The following is a 19,571-nucleotide window of genomic DNA, read 5'->3' on the forward strand; positions in this document are numbered from 1 at the left end:
TTGAGGATGAATCTGATGATTTTCCCAGTCCTAGTAATTTATTTCCGAAAATTTTCTCAGTTTTGATATTTTGAGTCAGTTTTTTTTTTTGGTGCCATATTTTATTGGTTTGTATGTGCGCAGATCATCCATGCCAAAATCTCTGATCTTTTCTCTAATTATTCCATTTTTTTTTTTTTTTTTTTTGGCAAGGAACATGGCTAAATCAGCAGAATCTCTATAGAATGCATAAATTAAACTGTTAAAGAAAAAAAATTAAAATGAAATTTTAATGACTAGAAAAATAATTGGAGCATTCTAAAAAGAGTTTTGTATTACATAGTTTTAAATTCCGTTCCGTTTTAGTAAGAATTTCTCGTACATAGTTTTAAATTCCGTTCCGTTTTAGTAAGAATTTCTCGTTTTAGTACAGTATTCGGTACACAATATCTCCTCGTTTTGTTTCGTTCTGAATTTCAGTCCATTCCTATCAAATTTCGGCCGGAATTGGCATTTAGGTCTCTATTCCGTTTTGGACTGTTTTGATAATTTTCTTATGCTTGAATAGTCTTTTTGTAAATTTTAAATACAGGTGGGTATTTAATTAATTCTAAAATATAAAATATATTTATATAATTTTAATTTTTTTTATAACTTTAAATTTGTCTCCTCATTCTTTTTTTTAAATATCATTATTTTAAATAATTTCTCTATTCTTTTATTTTTTTCTTTGTTTTTGTGTTTCAACTCAACTTTGTGATTTTTTCAACATATATTCATTTTATAAATATTCAATTCTTCCATATATATACACATATACATGATACACACTTACGTTTATGTATATATATATACATATGTATTTATTCTATTAGTTGTTAGTTTATGTATACATATAAATATTTATATATAATATATAATTAATTCTGAAACGGTACATCAAATACCGAAATATTTCATTCAAGTACTTAAACTGGAATAATCACCAGAACGAAATCTAAAACATTATTTTGTTACCTACAAGTGGGTCACTTATTGTAAAATTCATTATAATCATAAAAAAAAAGAAAAGAAAAGATTCCTATACTTTCACATAAGTGGTGTGTGAGTGTGTGAACAAGTGGACTTTAAAATATGAGAAATAATTTATACAATCTCAAATAGACAAGTTTTATATAAGTTATTGTAAAAAAATAGTTTTCACTTTAAAAAATATAAAAGATTATTTTTTATTACTGAGACCCACTTTTTTATAAGTGACTTATATTAAACTTATCTATTTGAAATTTGTATCTCGTTACTCCTCTTTTAGATATCCCATATTCTGGATGGTAGATGAGGATGATTACAAAAAGTTAAAATTTCCTCTCTCTCTCTCTCTAATTTTAATATACCATTTGATCATATATGGGTTTTCTTCCAATATTTCAAGCAGTAATTATAGCATGTATCTTAAAAGATTGGTTTTATGATTACCTATATTTTTATATTCTAGTTTGGTAGACAGAAGAGTAAAAGAGAAATAGTATTTCATCAAAAGAGAGGATCTACTTGTTCACCTGGCATTTGTCTGTATGTATGATGGAACGCATTTACTACAAGTTCTAACTTTGATGTTCTTTCTTTCTTAGATACTCAGCATGATCAAACTGCAGAACACAAATCTACCCTTTCCACCTTCATTTTGTATGGGAAAATATCTTCTTCAACCTTTAATTGATAGGCGCTTTACATTTGCATACAAAACTATCAATACTGATGGATTGCACCCTTTAAACTATCAAAAAGTTGCTATGTGTTCCATTTGTTTAAGATCCGAGGGTCAGGATTATGTCACGTAACCTATTTTCACTTATTTTTCATTCATCTTAAGGTCCAAAATTGGATAAAAGTGCAATTTATCAGTTTTTTTTAATAACAAAAACTAAAAAATTCAGTCATTTTGATGTATTGTTCCTAAAGAATTCAGTCATCTTGAAAGTCATATCTCAAGTGATAGTGCACATTGAAAGGGGGGCACGGGTAAATAAATGCTGAAACTATGTAAGATAGCAATGGAAGGAATGGATACAAGTATAATGATCGACAGTAGGGGAATGTTTGAATAATCTTCTCATGGATGCCAGACGATGGTGGTGATCTCAGCTATCATGGAGGTGACCACATTTGGATCCATGTTAGAAGCTGCCCTCCTGTCCTCAAAATAATCTTTGCCAGCTTTCTCTGTCTCTGTCTCTGTCTCTCTCTCTCTCTCTCTCTCTACCAACTCTAATGGTGGCTCCATTGCTTGCTACTCCCTGTGAATTAACCAGATGAAATGGATTGCGCATGGAATTAAATTATGGTAACTGTCCCGAAAGATGCCAGCTTTTTAAAATCTATTAGAAGCTGTTTCCATGGCACTGAAATCCTTTCCATACTGTCTCCTCTCCTGTCTTTCCTCACTCAGTATTCATAATCTTTTTGTTTCTCTCCTCTCCTCTGTCTTCTCTTACTCATCATTCATAACTTTCTTGTTACTTCAGAGGATTTTTCTGAATAGAGGTACATGAATCACAAATCATTACATAATATGCCCCTCCTCCTGCTCATCTTCTAGTTGTTCCATTAGATACATATGGATTAGAAATCCTTACCCAAATGAAGTTGTTCATGTCTGCTGTCTTGTTCTTTCCAGTGAGACGGTGCTCGTTTCCTTACCCATAAGCTGCAATGTGTTCCTTGTGCCTCTACACTAGCTTTTCAATGGCCTTTTTTTGGTGGCTTCGTACCCTCCATCACTTCTCATGGACTTGCTGCTGAATTCACCAGAAACCAAACAAGAGGAGATGCCATAACTACGTACAGAACTATGAAGGGAATTTTGCACAACTACAAGGAATTACGTTCAAGCCATACTATACCAAGGAAAATGTTAAGAAAAATCCCTACTTATAGATCACATTCACATGATACCTATAGTTAGGAAACACAATGCTCCAATAAAGTTAATACACAAACAAAATTATAAGAATGCAAAAATAATCCCCACAAAGAGAGACTCAGAAACAATCTAAACATAACATTCAATGGAAGCCAATAGATTGGATTAGACCAAAACAGCAGAATCTCGTTAAAAACGAAAACAAAAATAGAAAGTATTTTTACTTGGCCAGACATTACTTCTCCATTGGTGCCACTGATGTTGATGCCAGCATATAGATAGGCTTTGTAATGAGCATCCAAAATAGCATGGCCAAAGGCCTAGCCTTGCAGCACCAACACCACAGTAGTATGGTCCCTGTAATCAAACAAAAAGACTTCCACTTACACCATGTATAAAAAGCAAGGAGACTTGTATGAATAGAGAAAAGGAGCATGTGGTAGTGAATTAGAACCAGGACAACTCAAATTCAGATCAAATATGGTTTCAACAGCATGCTGTTCCTACATCATGAAAATTTCTGAAAAAACTTGGCGAATAATGTAGGGCGGCTGTGACTGGCTACTTTGCTGTGAATGCAGTTTCTTGGACAATCAAATTACATGCTAAAAGCACCACACTGAAGGCAGCAACAAGAAATGGTTTGTAGAGGAGCCTAGGCTCACCATATTTCACCACAGCCCAGTAATCATGTTGTTTAAAGTAAATGCAACCCCACCCTAAAGAACCTGGCTTAGTTCTGTTGCTTCTGCTAACAAGTGAGGTGATACATGAAATGTCCAGGATGACCAACAAGAGGCCACAATTTCTCATTTTGGGAACAGAGGAATCCAAAAAAACTTGAGATTAAATCAAAGTTACAGCATAGATATCATACAAGTAGAGACTGCAAATTCACAAACAAAAGATATGTCAAATGTGGCCATTTTACACATTTTTTCAACAAGGTGTACTCCTGCTCTATGCCATACCTGATTGTTTTCATTAAACATAAGAAACTATAAACAGTATCGTGGAAAAAAATATATATACACACTAAAATTAAAAGATCATAAACAAAACAAAAAAGAATAAAACTTAAAAACCCAAAAATTAGAGCATACCAAAGATCAACAACTTACTAAATTAAATAGCCTAACTAGTATGAAAGGAATTGCTAATCAATACTGGATTTAATGAAAGGAAGTGCTTGGGCTGCAACAATAAACAGCCTTAATAAATCTCTATACCAAAAGCGAAAGAGAAAAAGGCTTTGGGAAATATATATAATTGTTGTTTGATAGCTACTCTTTTGTTCCTTGACATTAAGGTTGCGTTTGGATGTTGAGCTGAACTGAATTCATTATAAATAGTAGTGATTTGAGTAGGTGGAGTGAGTTATGTGGGGCCTATCTAAAATGAGTTTAGATGTGTTTGGATGTTAAGATGAGTTTAATACTATTTATGGGAAATTGAAAAAAGTTGTGGGTCTCATATATAAAGATGTGTTGAGTTGAAAAATGTTGTGGGTCTTACGTGTAAAGAAGTTTTGAATTGAGATGAGTTTAGTAATTTGAGAGTTGAGTGCTTGAATGTTAGACTCAGCTTAAAATTAGATTAAACTGAGTTGATCTCAGTTGAGTTTTGCAACCAAACGAGGCCTAAATCATATGTCCTTTTGCAGTTATCATGCATGTGAGCTTTAGCCATGAATAATAACACTTAACAACCTTAAAATGGCATAGGTGGTTTGGATGCTTGCATAGAAATTAAAAGGTTGTCTAGCCTTGCCTGGCTAGTTCGGTTAAGCATTTTGGCAACACATGCATCACTCTCGATCTCCCACCGACTCGACTCTCTTGGTCTTGGAAGATGCTACGCAATTGCATCTTTCTTCATTTGGATTGTGATTAATTAGTTTCTTAATTTCTGCTATTAATGACTTTGTGTACTTCAAACACTAATGGGTTTTGTTAGTTTTGATTATTGACAGCTCCTCCTCTTCCTCCAAGAACCAAGACAAAGACATTAGACAAAGAGTTTAAATTTGTGATTTTGCCACTCAAAGGATAAATGTAAATTAAAAGGGAAAAAGAGAGAGAGAGAGAGAGAAAAAAAAAAAAAAAAAGAGAGGAATACAAATCGTGTTGTGCAGAAAGAAAGGTTGCTTACTCTACTCCTTTTATTTAAATTAAAAAGAATGCAAAAGGAAGTATGGGAGACCTGATATAGTTATCTCTTTGGAAGCAAATACAGTCCATAAGCATGCATTGAAAAGAGAAAGAAGTCAATAGAGTCAAATTTGGTCCTAGCTTATATTTCTTGGGGATTATGGGCTAGTGGTGATTGAAGGTGATTTTTTTTTATGCAATTCCACTTCGGGATTATGATACTATGCTAAATGTCGTATGTAGTTAGTAATGATGCATTGTACTTAATTACTTCGAAAAGTCCAATAAAACTTCGTAATCGACTATTCTTTAAAGAGTACTACAACTACAAAGAGATCCCATAAAAATAAACTCATACGTTGATAGTGGTTTCATATGATGTGTTAGATCTATTTTATAACTTAACTAACTATGTTAAATTATATCAGTTTATGAGCTTATTTTTATGAAATTTTTATACGACTAAAGTGTTTCTCTTCTTAAGACGAGGAAGGAAAACCATTGAAGAGTTTTTTTTTTGGAAAGGAATAGGAGATCAACTTAAAACTTCCTAGATGCTTGAGATAGAGGACCTTGTTGGATCTCAAGTAAAAAAAGTTCAAAGCCCATTAAAGCCCAAGCCCCCAATAACACATACTCCAAATGGGCCTGTGCTTAATGTAAGAGTGGACAGCACGCACCCACGCGCACCCATAGCAACTTTGTCTGAGACACTGACACGCAAACCGGTCCACCCCCGCACGTGACTTTCGTGCCATTTTTGACCAGAAATGCGACCCACTGTCCTTCAAAGTTCAACCCTTTGCTTTGGCCCCAAGCCTATGCGCGCGCGCATATATATATATAATCTATTTATATGTATATATCTATTTTTATGTATATATATTCTTCAAACTCTCCAACTCCACCACAAGCTTCCCATTCAGGACGGGTCGGGACCCATACATAACTCGGTTTTCTCTTCTTCCCCGTGGAAGTTCCTTGAAAACTGGGCCATACAAAAGAAATCATCTTCGATCGGGTAATGAATCTGCTGTTTCCATTTCACTTCCGCTTTCCATATTTTAGGGTATGCTTAGAATCGTTGATTTTGCGTTTCGAATACGTTTGTTGGCTCCAACTTACTTATTTTGTCTGAATGATTTGTATGTTCTGTTCGGTTGTCGAGAAAATACGGGGAGGGATCTTGTTTGGTTGCCCAAATAATCTGGGGCGGTTAAGGAAAAAAAAAAATTTGGGATTTGATTCTTTTATTTCTTTTGTTATTTTTTTAAACTGAATTTGTAGTCCTATCTGTTGTGCGGAAGCAAACGACTGAGTTGAATGTCTAAGATTGATTAATTTTTCGCTGGTACTCTTGGAAATGACGTCGGTCTAGTATTAATCTTGGCCATTGTATGCGTGATTCGATTGACTGCCTTCGATTAAATGCTCACTATTTTCCGCGTTAATTGTTGCAGTTGTAATCTTGGTGCTGGATTATTTTCGTTTGGAGTCGGTGGATACTAGCTTTGGGTGTTTGGCTTCGGATAATATGAGCTCTCAAGCTGGAAATGATCGAAGGGATAGAACTAGATTTCCTGCTCAAGGTGTTCGCCACCAGTGGGTCGTGAGGGGATCCGTTGAAACCACCATTGTGAACACAAACCTGATCCAAAACCCAAACCCAAACCCAAACCCAAACCCAAACATAGAGCCACTATTGAGTTTAAATCCCAATCCCAGAAATGGTGGGAACCTGAATTATGGTTCTGCACCACCAGAGAGTCGGCCTAGGGGGACTAATGGTCCAAGGGGATACATGGGTCGGCCAGCGTATCCAAGGAGGGACAGGATGAGGGAGAAGGAGAAGGAGAAGGAGGGGGAGAGGGAGAGCCAGGGTGGAAAGGCATTGAAAGACTCTAAGGTGCCTCAGCTTGTGCAAGAAATTCAGGAGAAGCTCATGAAGGGCACTGTTGAATGCATGATTTGTTATGACATGGTGCGGAGGTCAGCACCGGTTTGGTCTTGCTCAAGCTGTTACTCTATTTTTCATCTGAATTGTACCAAGAAATGGGCTCGGGCTCCTACTTCTGTTGACTTATCTGCTGAGAAAAGTCAGGGACTTAATTGGCGATGTCCTGGATGTCAGTCTGTGCAGCTTACATCGTCCAAGGAGGTTCGGTATGTTTGCTTTTGTGGGAAGAGGACAGACCCACCTTCTGATCTGTACTTGACTCCGCATTCATGTGGTGAACCATGTGGTAAGCCACTTGAAAAGGAGATCCCAAAAGCTGGTGAGAGTGGTGAGGATCTTTGCCCTCATGTCTGTGTTTTGCAATGCCACCCAGGTCCTTGCCCGCCTTGTAAGGCATTTGCCCCGTCACGTTTGTGCCCATGTGGGAAGAAACAAATTACGACACGGTGCTCTGATCGAAAGTCTGTTCTTACTTGTGGTCAGCGCTGTGACAAGCTTCTTGAGTGTAGGCGTCACAGGTGTGATCGGACTTGCCATGTGGGACCTTGTGATCCTTGTGAGGTTCTTATCCATGCATCTTGTTTCTGCAAGAAGAAGGTGGAGGCTGTTCTTTGTGGAGACATGGCTGTGAAGGGAGAAGTGAAAACTGAGGATGGTGTTTTTTCTTGTAATTCTACTTGTGGGAGGAAGCTTATATGTGGTAATCATGTCTGCTGTGAAATTTGCCATCCAGGGTCTTGTGGAGAGTGCGAGTTAATGCCAAGCAGGGTTAAGACTTGCTATTGTGGGAAAACAAGCTTGCAGGAGGATCGGCAGAGCTGTTTGGACCCAATTCCAACATGTTCTAAAAAATGTGGCAGGCCCCTTCCTTGTGGGATGCACCATTGTACGGAGGTGTGCCATGCTGGGGATTGTCCACCATGTTTGCTTAAGGTCTCTCAAAAATGTCGCTGTGGATCAACCTCTCGAACTGTGGAATGCTATAAAACAACATTGGAACAGAAATTTACTTGTGATAAACCTTGTGGACGGAAGAAGAATTGTGGAAGGCACAGGTGCAGTGAACGATGCTGTCCACTGTCTAATTCAAGCAACCTCCTCCCTGGGGAGTGGGATCCACACTTTTGCTCAATGGCGTGTGGGAAGAAGCTTAGGTGCGGGCAGCATGCTTGTGAATCACTGTGTCACAGCGGCCATTGCCCTCCTTGCCTTGAAACAATTTTCACTGAGTTGATGTGTGCATGTGGAAGGACTTCAATCCCTCCTCCATTGCCTTGCGGTACTCCTCCTCCTTCATGTCAGCTCCCTTGTTCAGTTCCTCAGCCTTGTGGCCACTCATCTTCTCACAGCTGCCACTTTGGAGACTGCCCACCTTGTTCTGTGCCTATAGCGAAGGAATGCATTGGCGGACATGTTGTCCTTAGGAATATACCTTGTGGTTCAAAGGAGATCAGATGTAACAAGCTTTGTGGGAAGACCAGGCAGTGTGGTATGCATGCTTGTGGCAGGACTTGCCACCCATCACCTTGTGATACTTCAACTGGATCTCCACCAGGTTTGAAAACTTCTTGTGGGCAGACATGTGGTGCTCCTCGGAGAGATTGTAGGCACACTTGTAAAGCACCTTGTCACCCTTCTGCTCCTTGTCCGGATGTAAGATGTGATGTCCCTGTAACAATTGCATGTTCTTGTGGCCGGATAACAGCAACTGTTCCTTGTGATGCTGGAGGCAGCAACGGCAACTTTAGTGCTGATACTGTGCATGAGGCTTGCATTATCCAAAGGCTGCCGGTGCCACTTCAACCAGTGGAAGCAACTGGTAAGAAAATTCCCCTTGGGCAGAGGAAGCTTATGTGTGATGATGAATGTGCTAAGTTAGAACGTAAACGGGTTCTGGCAGATGCTTTTGATATTAGTCCAAACTTAGAGGCTCTTCATTTTGGCGAGAATTCTGTTGTATCTGAAGTGCTTGCAGACCTCTACAGACGTGATCCAAAGTGGGTATTGGCTGTGGAGGAGAGATGTAAGTTCTTGGTACTTGGCAAGAGCAAAGGAACTACAGGTGGTCTTAAGGTTCATGTTTTCTGTCCAATGCTGAAGGATAAGAGAGATGCAGTAAGGCTGATTGCAGACAGATGGAAGCTTGCCATTCATTCTGCTGGTTGGGAGCCCAAGCGTTTTGTTGTGGTTCATGTTACACGCAAATCGAAAGCCCCTCCTCGTGTGATTGGTGTTAAGGGTTCCACTGCCTTGAATGCACCCCATCCTCCTGCTTTTGATCCTTTGGTAGACATGGATCCAAGGCTGGTTGTTTCTTTTCCCGATTTGCCAAGAGATGCAGATATAAGTGCATTGGTCTTGAGGTTTGGCGGGGAATGCGAACTAGTTTGGCTGAATGACAATAATGCATTGGCTGTATTTAGTGATCCTGCCCGAGCAGCGACTGCTATGAGGAGATTGGATCATGGGACTGCATATCATGGAGTTGTTGTGGTTCTACCTAATGGTGGTGCAGCAGCAGCATCTTCAGCTACAAATGCCTGGGTAGGAGCAGGGATGGCCAAGGAAGGGGGAGCAGTTGCAGCTCTGAAGGGTAACCCATGGAAGAAGGCCGTTATTCATGAGCCTGGTTGGAAGGAAGATTTTTGGGGTGAAGAAGAGTGGTCTAGTGGGTCTGCAGATATGCAGGCTTCTGCGTCGAAAAAAGAAGGTCCAATTGCCGCTTCAGTAAATCGGTGGAGTGTCCTAGATTCTGAAAAGTCTTCGAGTTCATCCACTGCACCTCACAGAATTGGGGATCCTGAGAAAGGGGCAAGTAGTCAATCTGGTTTGGTATTGGAATCTGATGCGAGTGGCCTGAGTTCATCACGGCAGCATCAAGATAATTTTAGTGCAACAGAAATGTCTGAGGTGGTTGATGACTGGGAGAAGGCTTATGATTGAAGAATTTTGAAATACAGAACTCGAGCTTTGATATTTTAGTTGCTTGCAGACGGAAAGATGGGTATCATAAGGCTTAGTTGCCCTTTTCATTATATTTTTGGCTTGTTAGGGGCAAAAGTTGCAGTGTTTTGATTTTTCTCGGTTGCATTGCCCATTATCGATGGGCTTTTGCTAAAGATTTTTTTTTCTTCTTTCGGATGAAATTGTGGGAGCAACATGTACCTCTGATTCTAAGCTCACTCTCTCCTATGATTCTCATCATGTTGAACATATACACTAGGGAGGCTAGCTTTCCCCTCCCAAAATTTTCTCACGATTTCCATAAAATGGAACATATGAAGTGGTGTTTTGCCTTGCATAGTTGCCATGCACTTCCAGTTCTTTCCTTCTCATGGGTTGAATTCCAGACCTTTTTATTTATTGGGGAGAGTGGCTTCAATTCAAAGTATAATTTGATCCATCTAATTATTTATTTTTTGGACTTATTTTGGTTCTCCAACCCAAAATATTTTTTTGTCAGCTAACCTCAACATCCGAAAGTCTCCTAATCAATTGAACTTTTTTCACTTGTGAGATTCCTTTCATTTTCTCGAAGTGACTATTAGTAAAATTATATATTTTTTAATAGTTAAGAATATTAAAAAAATGTTTTAGATGAGATAAGATGAAAGTTGAATAAAATATTGTTAAAATATTTTTTTTAATATTATTATTATTTTGAAATTTAAAAAAATTGAATTGTTTATTATATTTTATAGAGAAATTTGTGAAAATTATAATCTTGATATTAGATGAGATAAGATGGATTGAGATGAGGTGAGATAGTTTTATTATCCAAATCTATCACAATTCAAGTAGGTCATTTTTGGTTCCCTTTATGTTTTACATCTTTTGTAATTTGTGATGTTTTTCTTTTGGATTAAGAGTTAATCTCATATCATTTCATTTCATGTCATCTCATTTTATTATTATAACTTTCATAAATTTTTATATAAAATATAATAAATAATTCAACTTTTTCAAATTTCGAAATAATAATAATATTAAAAAAATAATATTTTAATAATATTTTATTTAATTTTTATTTTATCTCATTTTGACTCGCTATCTAAACCTAAACTGATTTATCCGCTGATTAAACGTTTTATGCACAAGCTTGGTTCGGATCTGTGAATGGGATGAGCAGAACAAAGCGAAGGAAACAAAAACACAAAAGATCCAAAAAAGAAGAAAAACATGGTGGACAATGATGGGAAGTTAAAATTACCGAACATGTGCACCGCTCCTCCTCAACCTGAAACGTAAGACATGTGATTTGATTTGTTGTCATTTATTTTTTATCTCAACATGCCAGCCATGAGGAAGATACTAGACTGTTGAAAGTGGTTTGGTTACGTAGACTTCTTATACAAATTTTAAAGCCCGTTTAGATATAAAAATGATTTTCTGTCGTGTGATCATTATAATTTTTTAAAATTTTTATATAAAATATAATAAATAATTTAATTTTTTTAAATTTTGAAGCTAGATAGAATAATGATTATTCTGTAGGCATGTTTCAACAGATAATTCACAAAAAAGAAAATAAGAGAATCGTTCAAAACACAAAAAAATACCTCTTATGTTCAATTTAAAATTATCAAAATTAAAAAATGGTCCAGTCAACCCACAAGCCGAGCTGTAATAACTGAAAATCGACCGTATCAAAATTTTACCAAAAAAGAAAAATCTCAATAATCATGTCAAAATTAAATACGTAATAAAAGAAGTAATTTGTAAAAAATCTGACCTAAATCGAGTTCAGAATCACTTCCTAAACAGTAAATAAAATATTACCATAAAAGACAATAATTAAAATTAAGAATTTAGATGGAAAAACAGTAGAATTTGGCCAAAAAATTGATGCACACCGAGTATAGTTCGGTGCCCACGACGTGCGTGTCAAAAAGAGTTTTTCGAATTTGGATCATATGTATGATTCTGATACTTGTAGCTAAAGTTATGACTAAAATATCGACACCTGCCTAAAACTATCTCAATTAAGAGAAGATTATGATTTACTATCATCTTTATGCTGATATGCTAATATTTCAATGCAGTCAACATATAATCTGACTCGAATTCTTTATATCAAATTTTAAAATATTAATAATATTAAAAAATTATATTTTAATAATATTTTATTTAATTTTTATTTTTCATTTAAAATCATCTAATTTCAATACCTAAACGGAATCTCAAAAACTTGAGGTGGGAGAGAGATAGATGGAAAAAGTGGGTCTACGACATTTATAGAATATCTGGACTGTTATAAATGTTGAATTCTAATGAAGGAGAGAGAGAACTCTAGGAGATAACGCTCTGGGTCAAAATCATGCAAAACCAGTGCTCAGATCACATGTTTACTGCTGCTCCTACTTCACTCGCCCAAAGGAGGGTAAGGCATGTGATTTAAGTATGGTGTCAGTCATTTGTTGTCTCAGTCCTGCCCATTCTCCTTTTATGGTTCTTCTTTCAGACTCCTAGGTGTCTGTGTCAGTAAGGCATGTGGTTTAGTGTGTTATCAATCTTTTTGTCTGTCTATTCTTTTTGTTAGTTCCTTCAGACTACCAGCTGTCGGTGTCATTTGGGCATTCCCTCTATGTTACCTATTAGGTGTCAGTGCCGTTCCGGCATTCCTTCATATTAAAAAGTCTTTGTTGTGGAAGTCGCCAAGCCATTTAATACAATGGAGCTTCACTTGAGAAGAATATGACAATTTGAGATCTCTATGCTTCCCACACACACATATAGACAAACAGCCTCTGGACCCTTCACTTTGTAGTTCCGGCACCTCTATTAGGCATTGGCTTCATCGCCGGGCAGTCCCATATCTATCTATATAGTTCAGTTTATCATTATATTGTCAATCTTATCACCAATATGGATAGTTCACCGAGCCCTGGCACCTTCTCCAATGACAAGGTAAATGGTTTTGTTTCTTTTGTACCGATTTTGTGTATACAACATATATATGAATTTGTAGTTCATTCTTGGTTCAATCATGTTAATAATGTGTGATGGTGCCAACTTGTACAGCCATTAGACAACTTTTAGTTAGCATTATTGAGATATAGACTGTTAAAAATACCAATTCTTGGAGAACTTCTGTTTTCTGAGTAGAACTCTTATAAAGGAACGTTCTTTAATATAGTTATACACAATCAAAGTATTTTGATTGAATTTAATAATCACCATATTCCATTTGGGAATCATCTAAAAAATAACTGGAGTGGCTATGATGCCTAAGCTAGGCTTACTAACCGAGGATTATATACACAAATGGCGTTCTGATAGAAATATGATTAGCACGCTCCTGCAAAAGTACTATTTTGCGAGAAGATATTGTGACATTACATCACATCTGACTCTATTAAGACTCCCATACTTTAATTGGAACCATGAGACAAAATCATATGCAGAATAAAATTAACAATCAAGCATACTGTTCAGATTGAATTATTCAGGTTGGAAGATCCCATATACATTCATCTAACACAATTGGTTCCTCGATTGACAGACATTGGCTCTGCTGTGTTTATTTATTGTTAAATATAAAGATCTTTATTTGCATTATAGACTGTTAGATATGTAGAATTCCAATGCTTCTCATAAATTTTTTGTTTTCACTGAGATCTGTGTTTCTAATTGAATGAACAGAGGATGGCATGGAAGCGTATACTTCTTTTCTCATTTCAAAGCCTTGGAGTAATTTATGGTCAAATAAGTACTGCTCCCCTGTATGTCTTTGGGACAATTTCTGCACAAGATATCAACTCAGAGGACGCTGTATATGAGCTCTTCTCGTTTATTTTCTGGACAATGACCATCATTTCTTTACTGAAGTATTCCTATATAGTACTAATGGCTGATGATGATGGAGAGGGTAATTTCTCTTTACCGCCAGAAAATATTTTTATAGAATTTTCATCAAGGATGATTCACACAGCAAATCACTGCAGGTGGTACTTTTGCTCTGTACTCACTATTATGCAGGCATGCGAAAGTAGGTCTGCTTCCAATTGACAGAAGTGCAAATGAGACTATGAATTATGAGGCAGGAAGCCATTTTGAGGTCAAGGTGGAATCAAGGGCAAGAAGGGCCATTGCGAAACATAAAAGTAGTCAATATTTGGTGTTGTTCTTGGCTCTTTTTGGTTCTTGCATGACAATTGGTGTTGGGGTGCTTACCCCGGCTCTTTCTGGTTGGCTGTTCACATAACCTTCTTAGTCTTATTGGCATAATGACTTAATTCACTTTCTGCTACCAATTTCTTTCTTATATAATAAATTTCATATGGGTTGAATTCATTTGTTTTTTTTTCTTTCTCCTTTATCAGTGTTCTCAGCTTCATCAGGTGTCCAAAGATCATTGTCGGATATGACACATAAATGTAAGAATTAGTAGTAGGATTGAATACGAAAAATAGGGAATACTGTTCTTTAGCATTTGATAGTAATGTCAGCAAAAATTAGTTTCAATTTACATTTACCTTGTGGTTTTCCAGTTTTTTTCTTCACAAAGAACACAGAATTCTGTCTCAAGAGCTTTAGAAAGATGTAAGTACCCTACCATGTAAGTAAATTATTTAAAATAAAAACACCGTCTGTATATTTCAGACTTCTTCTTAACTGAATATTTTATTGTATATGTGTTTCCTGTAAGATATGCACTGACTTTGATAAGATTTTGATATTTTGTTCTATGACAGCTCAATTGTAATTTTGCAAGACTTTCTTATGTGCATACGCATGTATATGCACATAAATACCAATACATCAAATGTTTCACCATCTATTATACAAAAACGCTAGTCCTTCAAAGCGAATTAGAAAAACCTATTTTAAAATCTGATATGACTTGATGTAGTACGCCATATTACAATTTTTTTTTTTTCTAAAGTAGATTTGATGTGTTATATCAAACCTCGCTAATTGTAAGCTTCATTTTTCCAATTCTCTTGATAAGTCTATAATTTCTCTATATTATATACACCTGTAAACACCATTGTTTTAACCTGATTTTGCGAAGACTACATAGGGATTGCAAAATCCTGGTAATGAGTATTTTTATGCTTCTATACATGGGATTGACTAGATTGCTACCCGTTTATAAACTTTAGGAGGAGAGGGTGAAAGCAAGTTGAGGTTGCCTTAAAAAGAGCATTGAGAAATTACCAAAAGAGAATGGTGGATGTCTTGGAAAGAAGTCCACATGCCCCTCTATTTTCTCTCTCTATTATTTTCAGTTGGGATTGGAAGCAAAGGATATCTTATCCAGGGTGTTCCACATGGTCAGATCTGGTTTTATTGCCATGAAGTGATATCCATAATAAAATGGCCTTAGAACTGTTGATTGATGTCTTGGGGCTACAGACATTTGTCTCACTGATTTATATGGCATATGCTTTTTGAGCATTCTCTGAAGCATCTGCAATTTACTCTCGTTTTTTGGACCTCACTTAGGTTATTGACACATGGAAAGTGCCAAATTTCTACTTTAAATATACCCGCTGCATGCCATACTTTATGGTATATTAATGCTCTTCTTCCTTCCATATGAAAAATGTGTGGTGTTGAAGCCTTATTGTTATCCATTTTCTCAAATTTTATTTGATTCAATCCAGTCTTGCAACTTCTGTAGCAATCTCATTAAGTTGTATCAACATTGATGATACCCTTTCTTCCTCAGCCTTCGACAAATCTGTTCTGAGTCATTTTTTTTCCTGGCCTACCTGGTTCCCTTCTGCGTTACATGAAAGTGTGTGAAGTGTAAATTTTCCTTTTCCCATGCAAGCATCTGCTTATAAGTAGACAAAGTTCTTAAAGGAGCAACATTGATCTAGCCGTTCTCAGAAACAAATCAAGATAGTTATTTAGATACATGGAGTAGTTGAAGAGCGCTCCCATCCTTATCAATATTTCTCTTTTTGCTCTATTTATAGGAAAGTGCTTGAGTATATCTTTTAATTTATCTAGGAGAAGTAATTGATTAACAAAATAAAGCATTTTCGCTGGTTCGTTGTGTTTAAAAATAATTTGACCCTATCCACTCTATTCTATGATGGTATGATAGTTTTTTAATAATAATTTGTAGACTAAAACCATGGAGTCATGATGTGACGACCTAGGGAAAGTGCTTAGTCACATTTGTGTTATAACCCCAAAACGACTAGCCAATTTGAAACTTCCCTGAAGTCAACTAGTAAGTAGTCAACGTGGGACTTAGCCCCCATGACTACCTTTATAACCTACAAAACCTATGTGGGTTATTCATATTCCTAATATGGGACTGGGGTGTTATAAACTCCATATCTTAAATTCCGGACCTCCTCATTAGGACCTTGTCTTGGAGTGGTTTAGTATCACATGGTTGGCCTTGCAACTTGACTTTGCTACCATATGTAATGACTCAGGGAAGCCGCTAGCCACATCTACTCTATAACCCCAAGAGAACTAGTCAATTTGAAATTTTCATAGCATTATTTATAAATAGCATCAATTGGCTACTTAATTGGTGAAACTGAGGAGAGTCTATGAAAGTTTCAAATTAACTAGTCTTTTTGGGGTTATAGCTTGATGTGGCCAATGCTTTCCCTGGGTCATTACACATTATCAGTCTTTTCTTTAAAATTAATGGGTTGTAATGTCCATCTACTCCAGAGGCATTTGTTGGAGAATAATTATGTTGAAAATACTTGATCAATCTACATGTGATTCAACCATTCAATGGTTGGAATAATTTTGTGAACGTGACTAGTTTTTGTGGAAGACATCCCTGGATGACACTGCTGCTCTTGGATTACTTACATAGATATCCCCATTACTGATCCACCTATTCCCTTGACATGTTACATGTTTCAGATGTACCAGTTCCCTCTGCATGTGCTATATTGGTATGCCTTTTCATGCTGCAGCACTATGGGACACATAATATCGCGTTTATGTTTGCTCCAATTATCAGTATTTGGCTGTTATTTATAAGTGCAGTGGGCATATATAATATGTTTTATTGGAACAAAAAAATCATCCTTGCGATCTCCCCAGTATACATGTACAGATTTGCGCAAAATATTGGTGTTAAAAGTTGGAGATCTTTAGGCAGCATCATCCTATGTGTAGCAGGTTGGTTCTAGAGTTATGTTCTCATAATTTTGAGATTCCTATAACACTATGTGCAGGTTTCTTTCTATCATCAATTTTTTGGGTTCAATCATCTTCTGTACTTTTGCAGGATCAGAGGCCATGTTTGCAGATCTAGGTCATTTCTCCAAGAAATCAATCAAGGTAATCAAAATCACTCGTATTTCTCAATTCTAAAAGTATATATGACAGTTATAAAGAAATTGTGGATGATGACTGCTGCAGATTGCTTTTGTCTGCCTGATTTATCCAGTCCTCATCGCATGCTATGCGGGTCAAGCTTCATATATGTCCAAAAACTTGCATGTTATACATTTTAATCATCTAAGTGAATCTGTCCCTGGTAAGTAGTTTACTTTGCTTTCATTTATTTGTTTATTATTTTTATTAATAATATTTTATTTGACCAAGGAAAAGTACAATGATATATAGACAATAACTTTTCATCCATACTCCTGGAAAATGCAAACTCAAAGCAAAACAAAAAAATAAAGAGCTCAAATGAATTCAGGCAAAGAAATGATCCATTTTATATGTAGTTTTATGGCTTGAGAAGGTCTTTTCAATGGCTTTCTAGAGCAAATCTCGTCTCTTCCATCTTCCTTTGATACTTGAGAGAGTAGTTCCTCAGTGCTTTTATTTTGAATTGGTGGTTGCTTTATCTGCAAATTATATTTCTAATTCACGGAATACTTGGCAAGTCCAGCAGGAGCTATTCGCCATTTATTCGTTGCGTTATCCCTACTTGCCTCAGTTGTAGGAAGCCAAGCAACCATAACAGCCAGTTTCTCTGTTATAAACCAGTGCCTGTCACTTAATTGTTTTCCCAGGGTGAAAGTCATTCATACATCAGATAAGATACGTGGACAGGTCTATATTCCTGACGTCAACTGGTTACTGATGATCCTCAGCCTTACAGTCACAATTGTTTTCCACAACATTGTGAAAATTGGTAATGCAACAGGTACTGATTCCTAACCATACCACATGATATTTTGTAGAACTTGATAAATTTGACTATAATTTTAGCATAGCAAGATACTGATTAGATCTCTTATAGGATTGGCGGTAGTTTCTGGAATGCTTGTAACGACATGTCTTATGTCTCTTGTAATTGCTCTGTACTGGGAGAAGAGTCTGCTTCTATCCGCATGCTTTTTGATATTCTTTGGCTTCATCGAGATCACATATCTGTCAGCCTGTATGTTGAATTTTCACCAAGGAGCTTGGTATCTTGTTTTCCTTTTGGCATTGTCCTTGACCATCATGCTTGCATGGCATTATGGAACCAAGAAGAAGTACGAATTTGATTTAGAGAACAAGGTGTCAACAGAATGGCTTACAGAACTTAGCTTAGGCCTTGGAGTTTGCAGGGTGCCTGGAATTGGGTTCATTTACACAGATATAGTAACTGGAATCCCATCCTTTTTCTCACACTTCATTGCCAATCTTCCTGCATTTCATCAGGTGCTGATTTTTGTTTCCTTCAAGTCTCTACCAGTGCCTTATGTCCCCCCGAGTCGAAGGTATCTTATAGGAAGAGTAGGACCTAAAGATTACAAAATATATCGTTGCATTGTGAGACATGGGTACCGTGATCACATTAAGGACACTGATGACTTCGAGGAAGAGATTATTCGTTCCATTGGAGAATTCATTGCCATTGAAGAAAATGATCTTGAATCCCTGAATTCCCAGGAAGGCAGAATGATTGTTATTGGAAAGCCACTGCCAGATGGGAATGCCTTGGTTCCACTAAATGATACCAACTCATATGAAGGTTCTGCAAACTTTGAAAACAATGACTCTCAGACAAGTACATTGGGTCCTTCATTAGAGAGCAGCTGTGCTCCTGTAAACAGGAAAAAGGTCAGGTTCATGTTGCCTCCGAATAGTCCAAAAATGCAGGTATCTGTGAGGAAGGAGCTACAAGAGCTAATTGATGCAAGGGAAAGTGGTACTGCATATGTCCTGGGACAGTCACATTTAGCATTGCGTCAAGGCTCAAACTTTCTAAAGCGGTTCTTGATCAAGACATACATTTTTTGTGACAAAAACTGCCGAGAACCTCCAGTGGCCCTGAACATTCCTCATGCTGCTCTTGTTGAGGTTGGTATGGTCTACACAATATAAACTTGTACATCATTGTAATGAAGTTTATTACAGCAAAGGAAATGAGGGAAAAATTTGCTAAAGAAAGAAACAAAGTGATAGAAGAAAAGAAAAATAACATAGTGGTTTGAGTTGTAAGTCCAATATAGTCTAGATGAAGGAGTTCAAAAGGAAACAGAAAACAGTACACTAAAAGCAAATATTTTTGCTAAAATTTGATTATATTGATGGTAACCAACCACAAAATAACTAAATCAATTGCTTCTGGTGTAATCTTTTCTCTGTTTTTTCCTTTTTCTTTTTGGTAATTGTTGATATAACAAGT

At 36.7% G+C, this 19,571-nt stretch overlaps 1 protein-coding gene and 1 long non-coding RNA gene across 3 annotated transcripts; one reads left to right on the forward strand and one right to left on the reverse strand.

The window, feature by feature from the left end:
• Positions 1-1,700: 1,700 nt before the first annotated feature.
• Positions 1,701-3,911, reverse strand: LOC121242111. 2 transcript variants are annotated; one of them, XR_005935889.1, is made up of 4 exons: positions 3,874-3,911; positions 3,568-3,788; positions 2,616-3,259; positions 1,701-2,276 (listed from the first exon to the last, which is right to left on the reverse strand). It is a non-coding gene; the product is annotated as an uncharacterized LOC121242111 (long non-coding RNA). The 2 variants fall into 2 exon arrangements; XR_005935888.1 differs by having other exon boundaries at positions 1,703-2,276; positions 3,568-3,905.
• Positions 3,912-5,915: 2,004 nt separating this feature from the next.
• Positions 5,916-19,504, forward strand: LOC121242413 (NF-X1-type zinc finger protein NFXL1). The gene is made up of 13 exons (XM_041140278.1): positions 5,916-6,073; positions 6,513-9,951; positions 12,549-12,624; positions 12,746-12,916; positions 13,652-13,877; positions 13,954-14,196; positions 14,332-14,384; positions 14,500-14,551; positions 16,856-17,116; positions 17,226-17,278; positions 17,360-17,477; positions 17,844-18,098; positions 18,195-19,504. Exons 2-13 carry the CDS (start codon positions 6,587-6,589, stop codon positions 19,265-19,267), a joined length of 5,946 nt encoding a protein of 1,981 aa, XP_040996212.1. The 5' UTR covers positions 5,916-6,073; positions 6,513-6,586; the 3' UTR covers positions 19,268-19,504.
• Positions 19,505-19,571: the final 67 nt, after the last annotated feature.

The sequence above is a fragment of the Juglans microcarpa x Juglans regia genome, chromosome 8D (genome assembly GCF_004785595.1).
Source record: "Juglans microcarpa x Juglans regia isolate MS1-56 chromosome 8D, Jm3101_v1.0, whole genome shotgun sequence".
Taxonomy (NCBI): domain Eukaryota; kingdom Viridiplantae; phylum Streptophyta; class Magnoliopsida; order Fagales; family Juglandaceae; genus Juglans; species Juglans microcarpa x Juglans regia.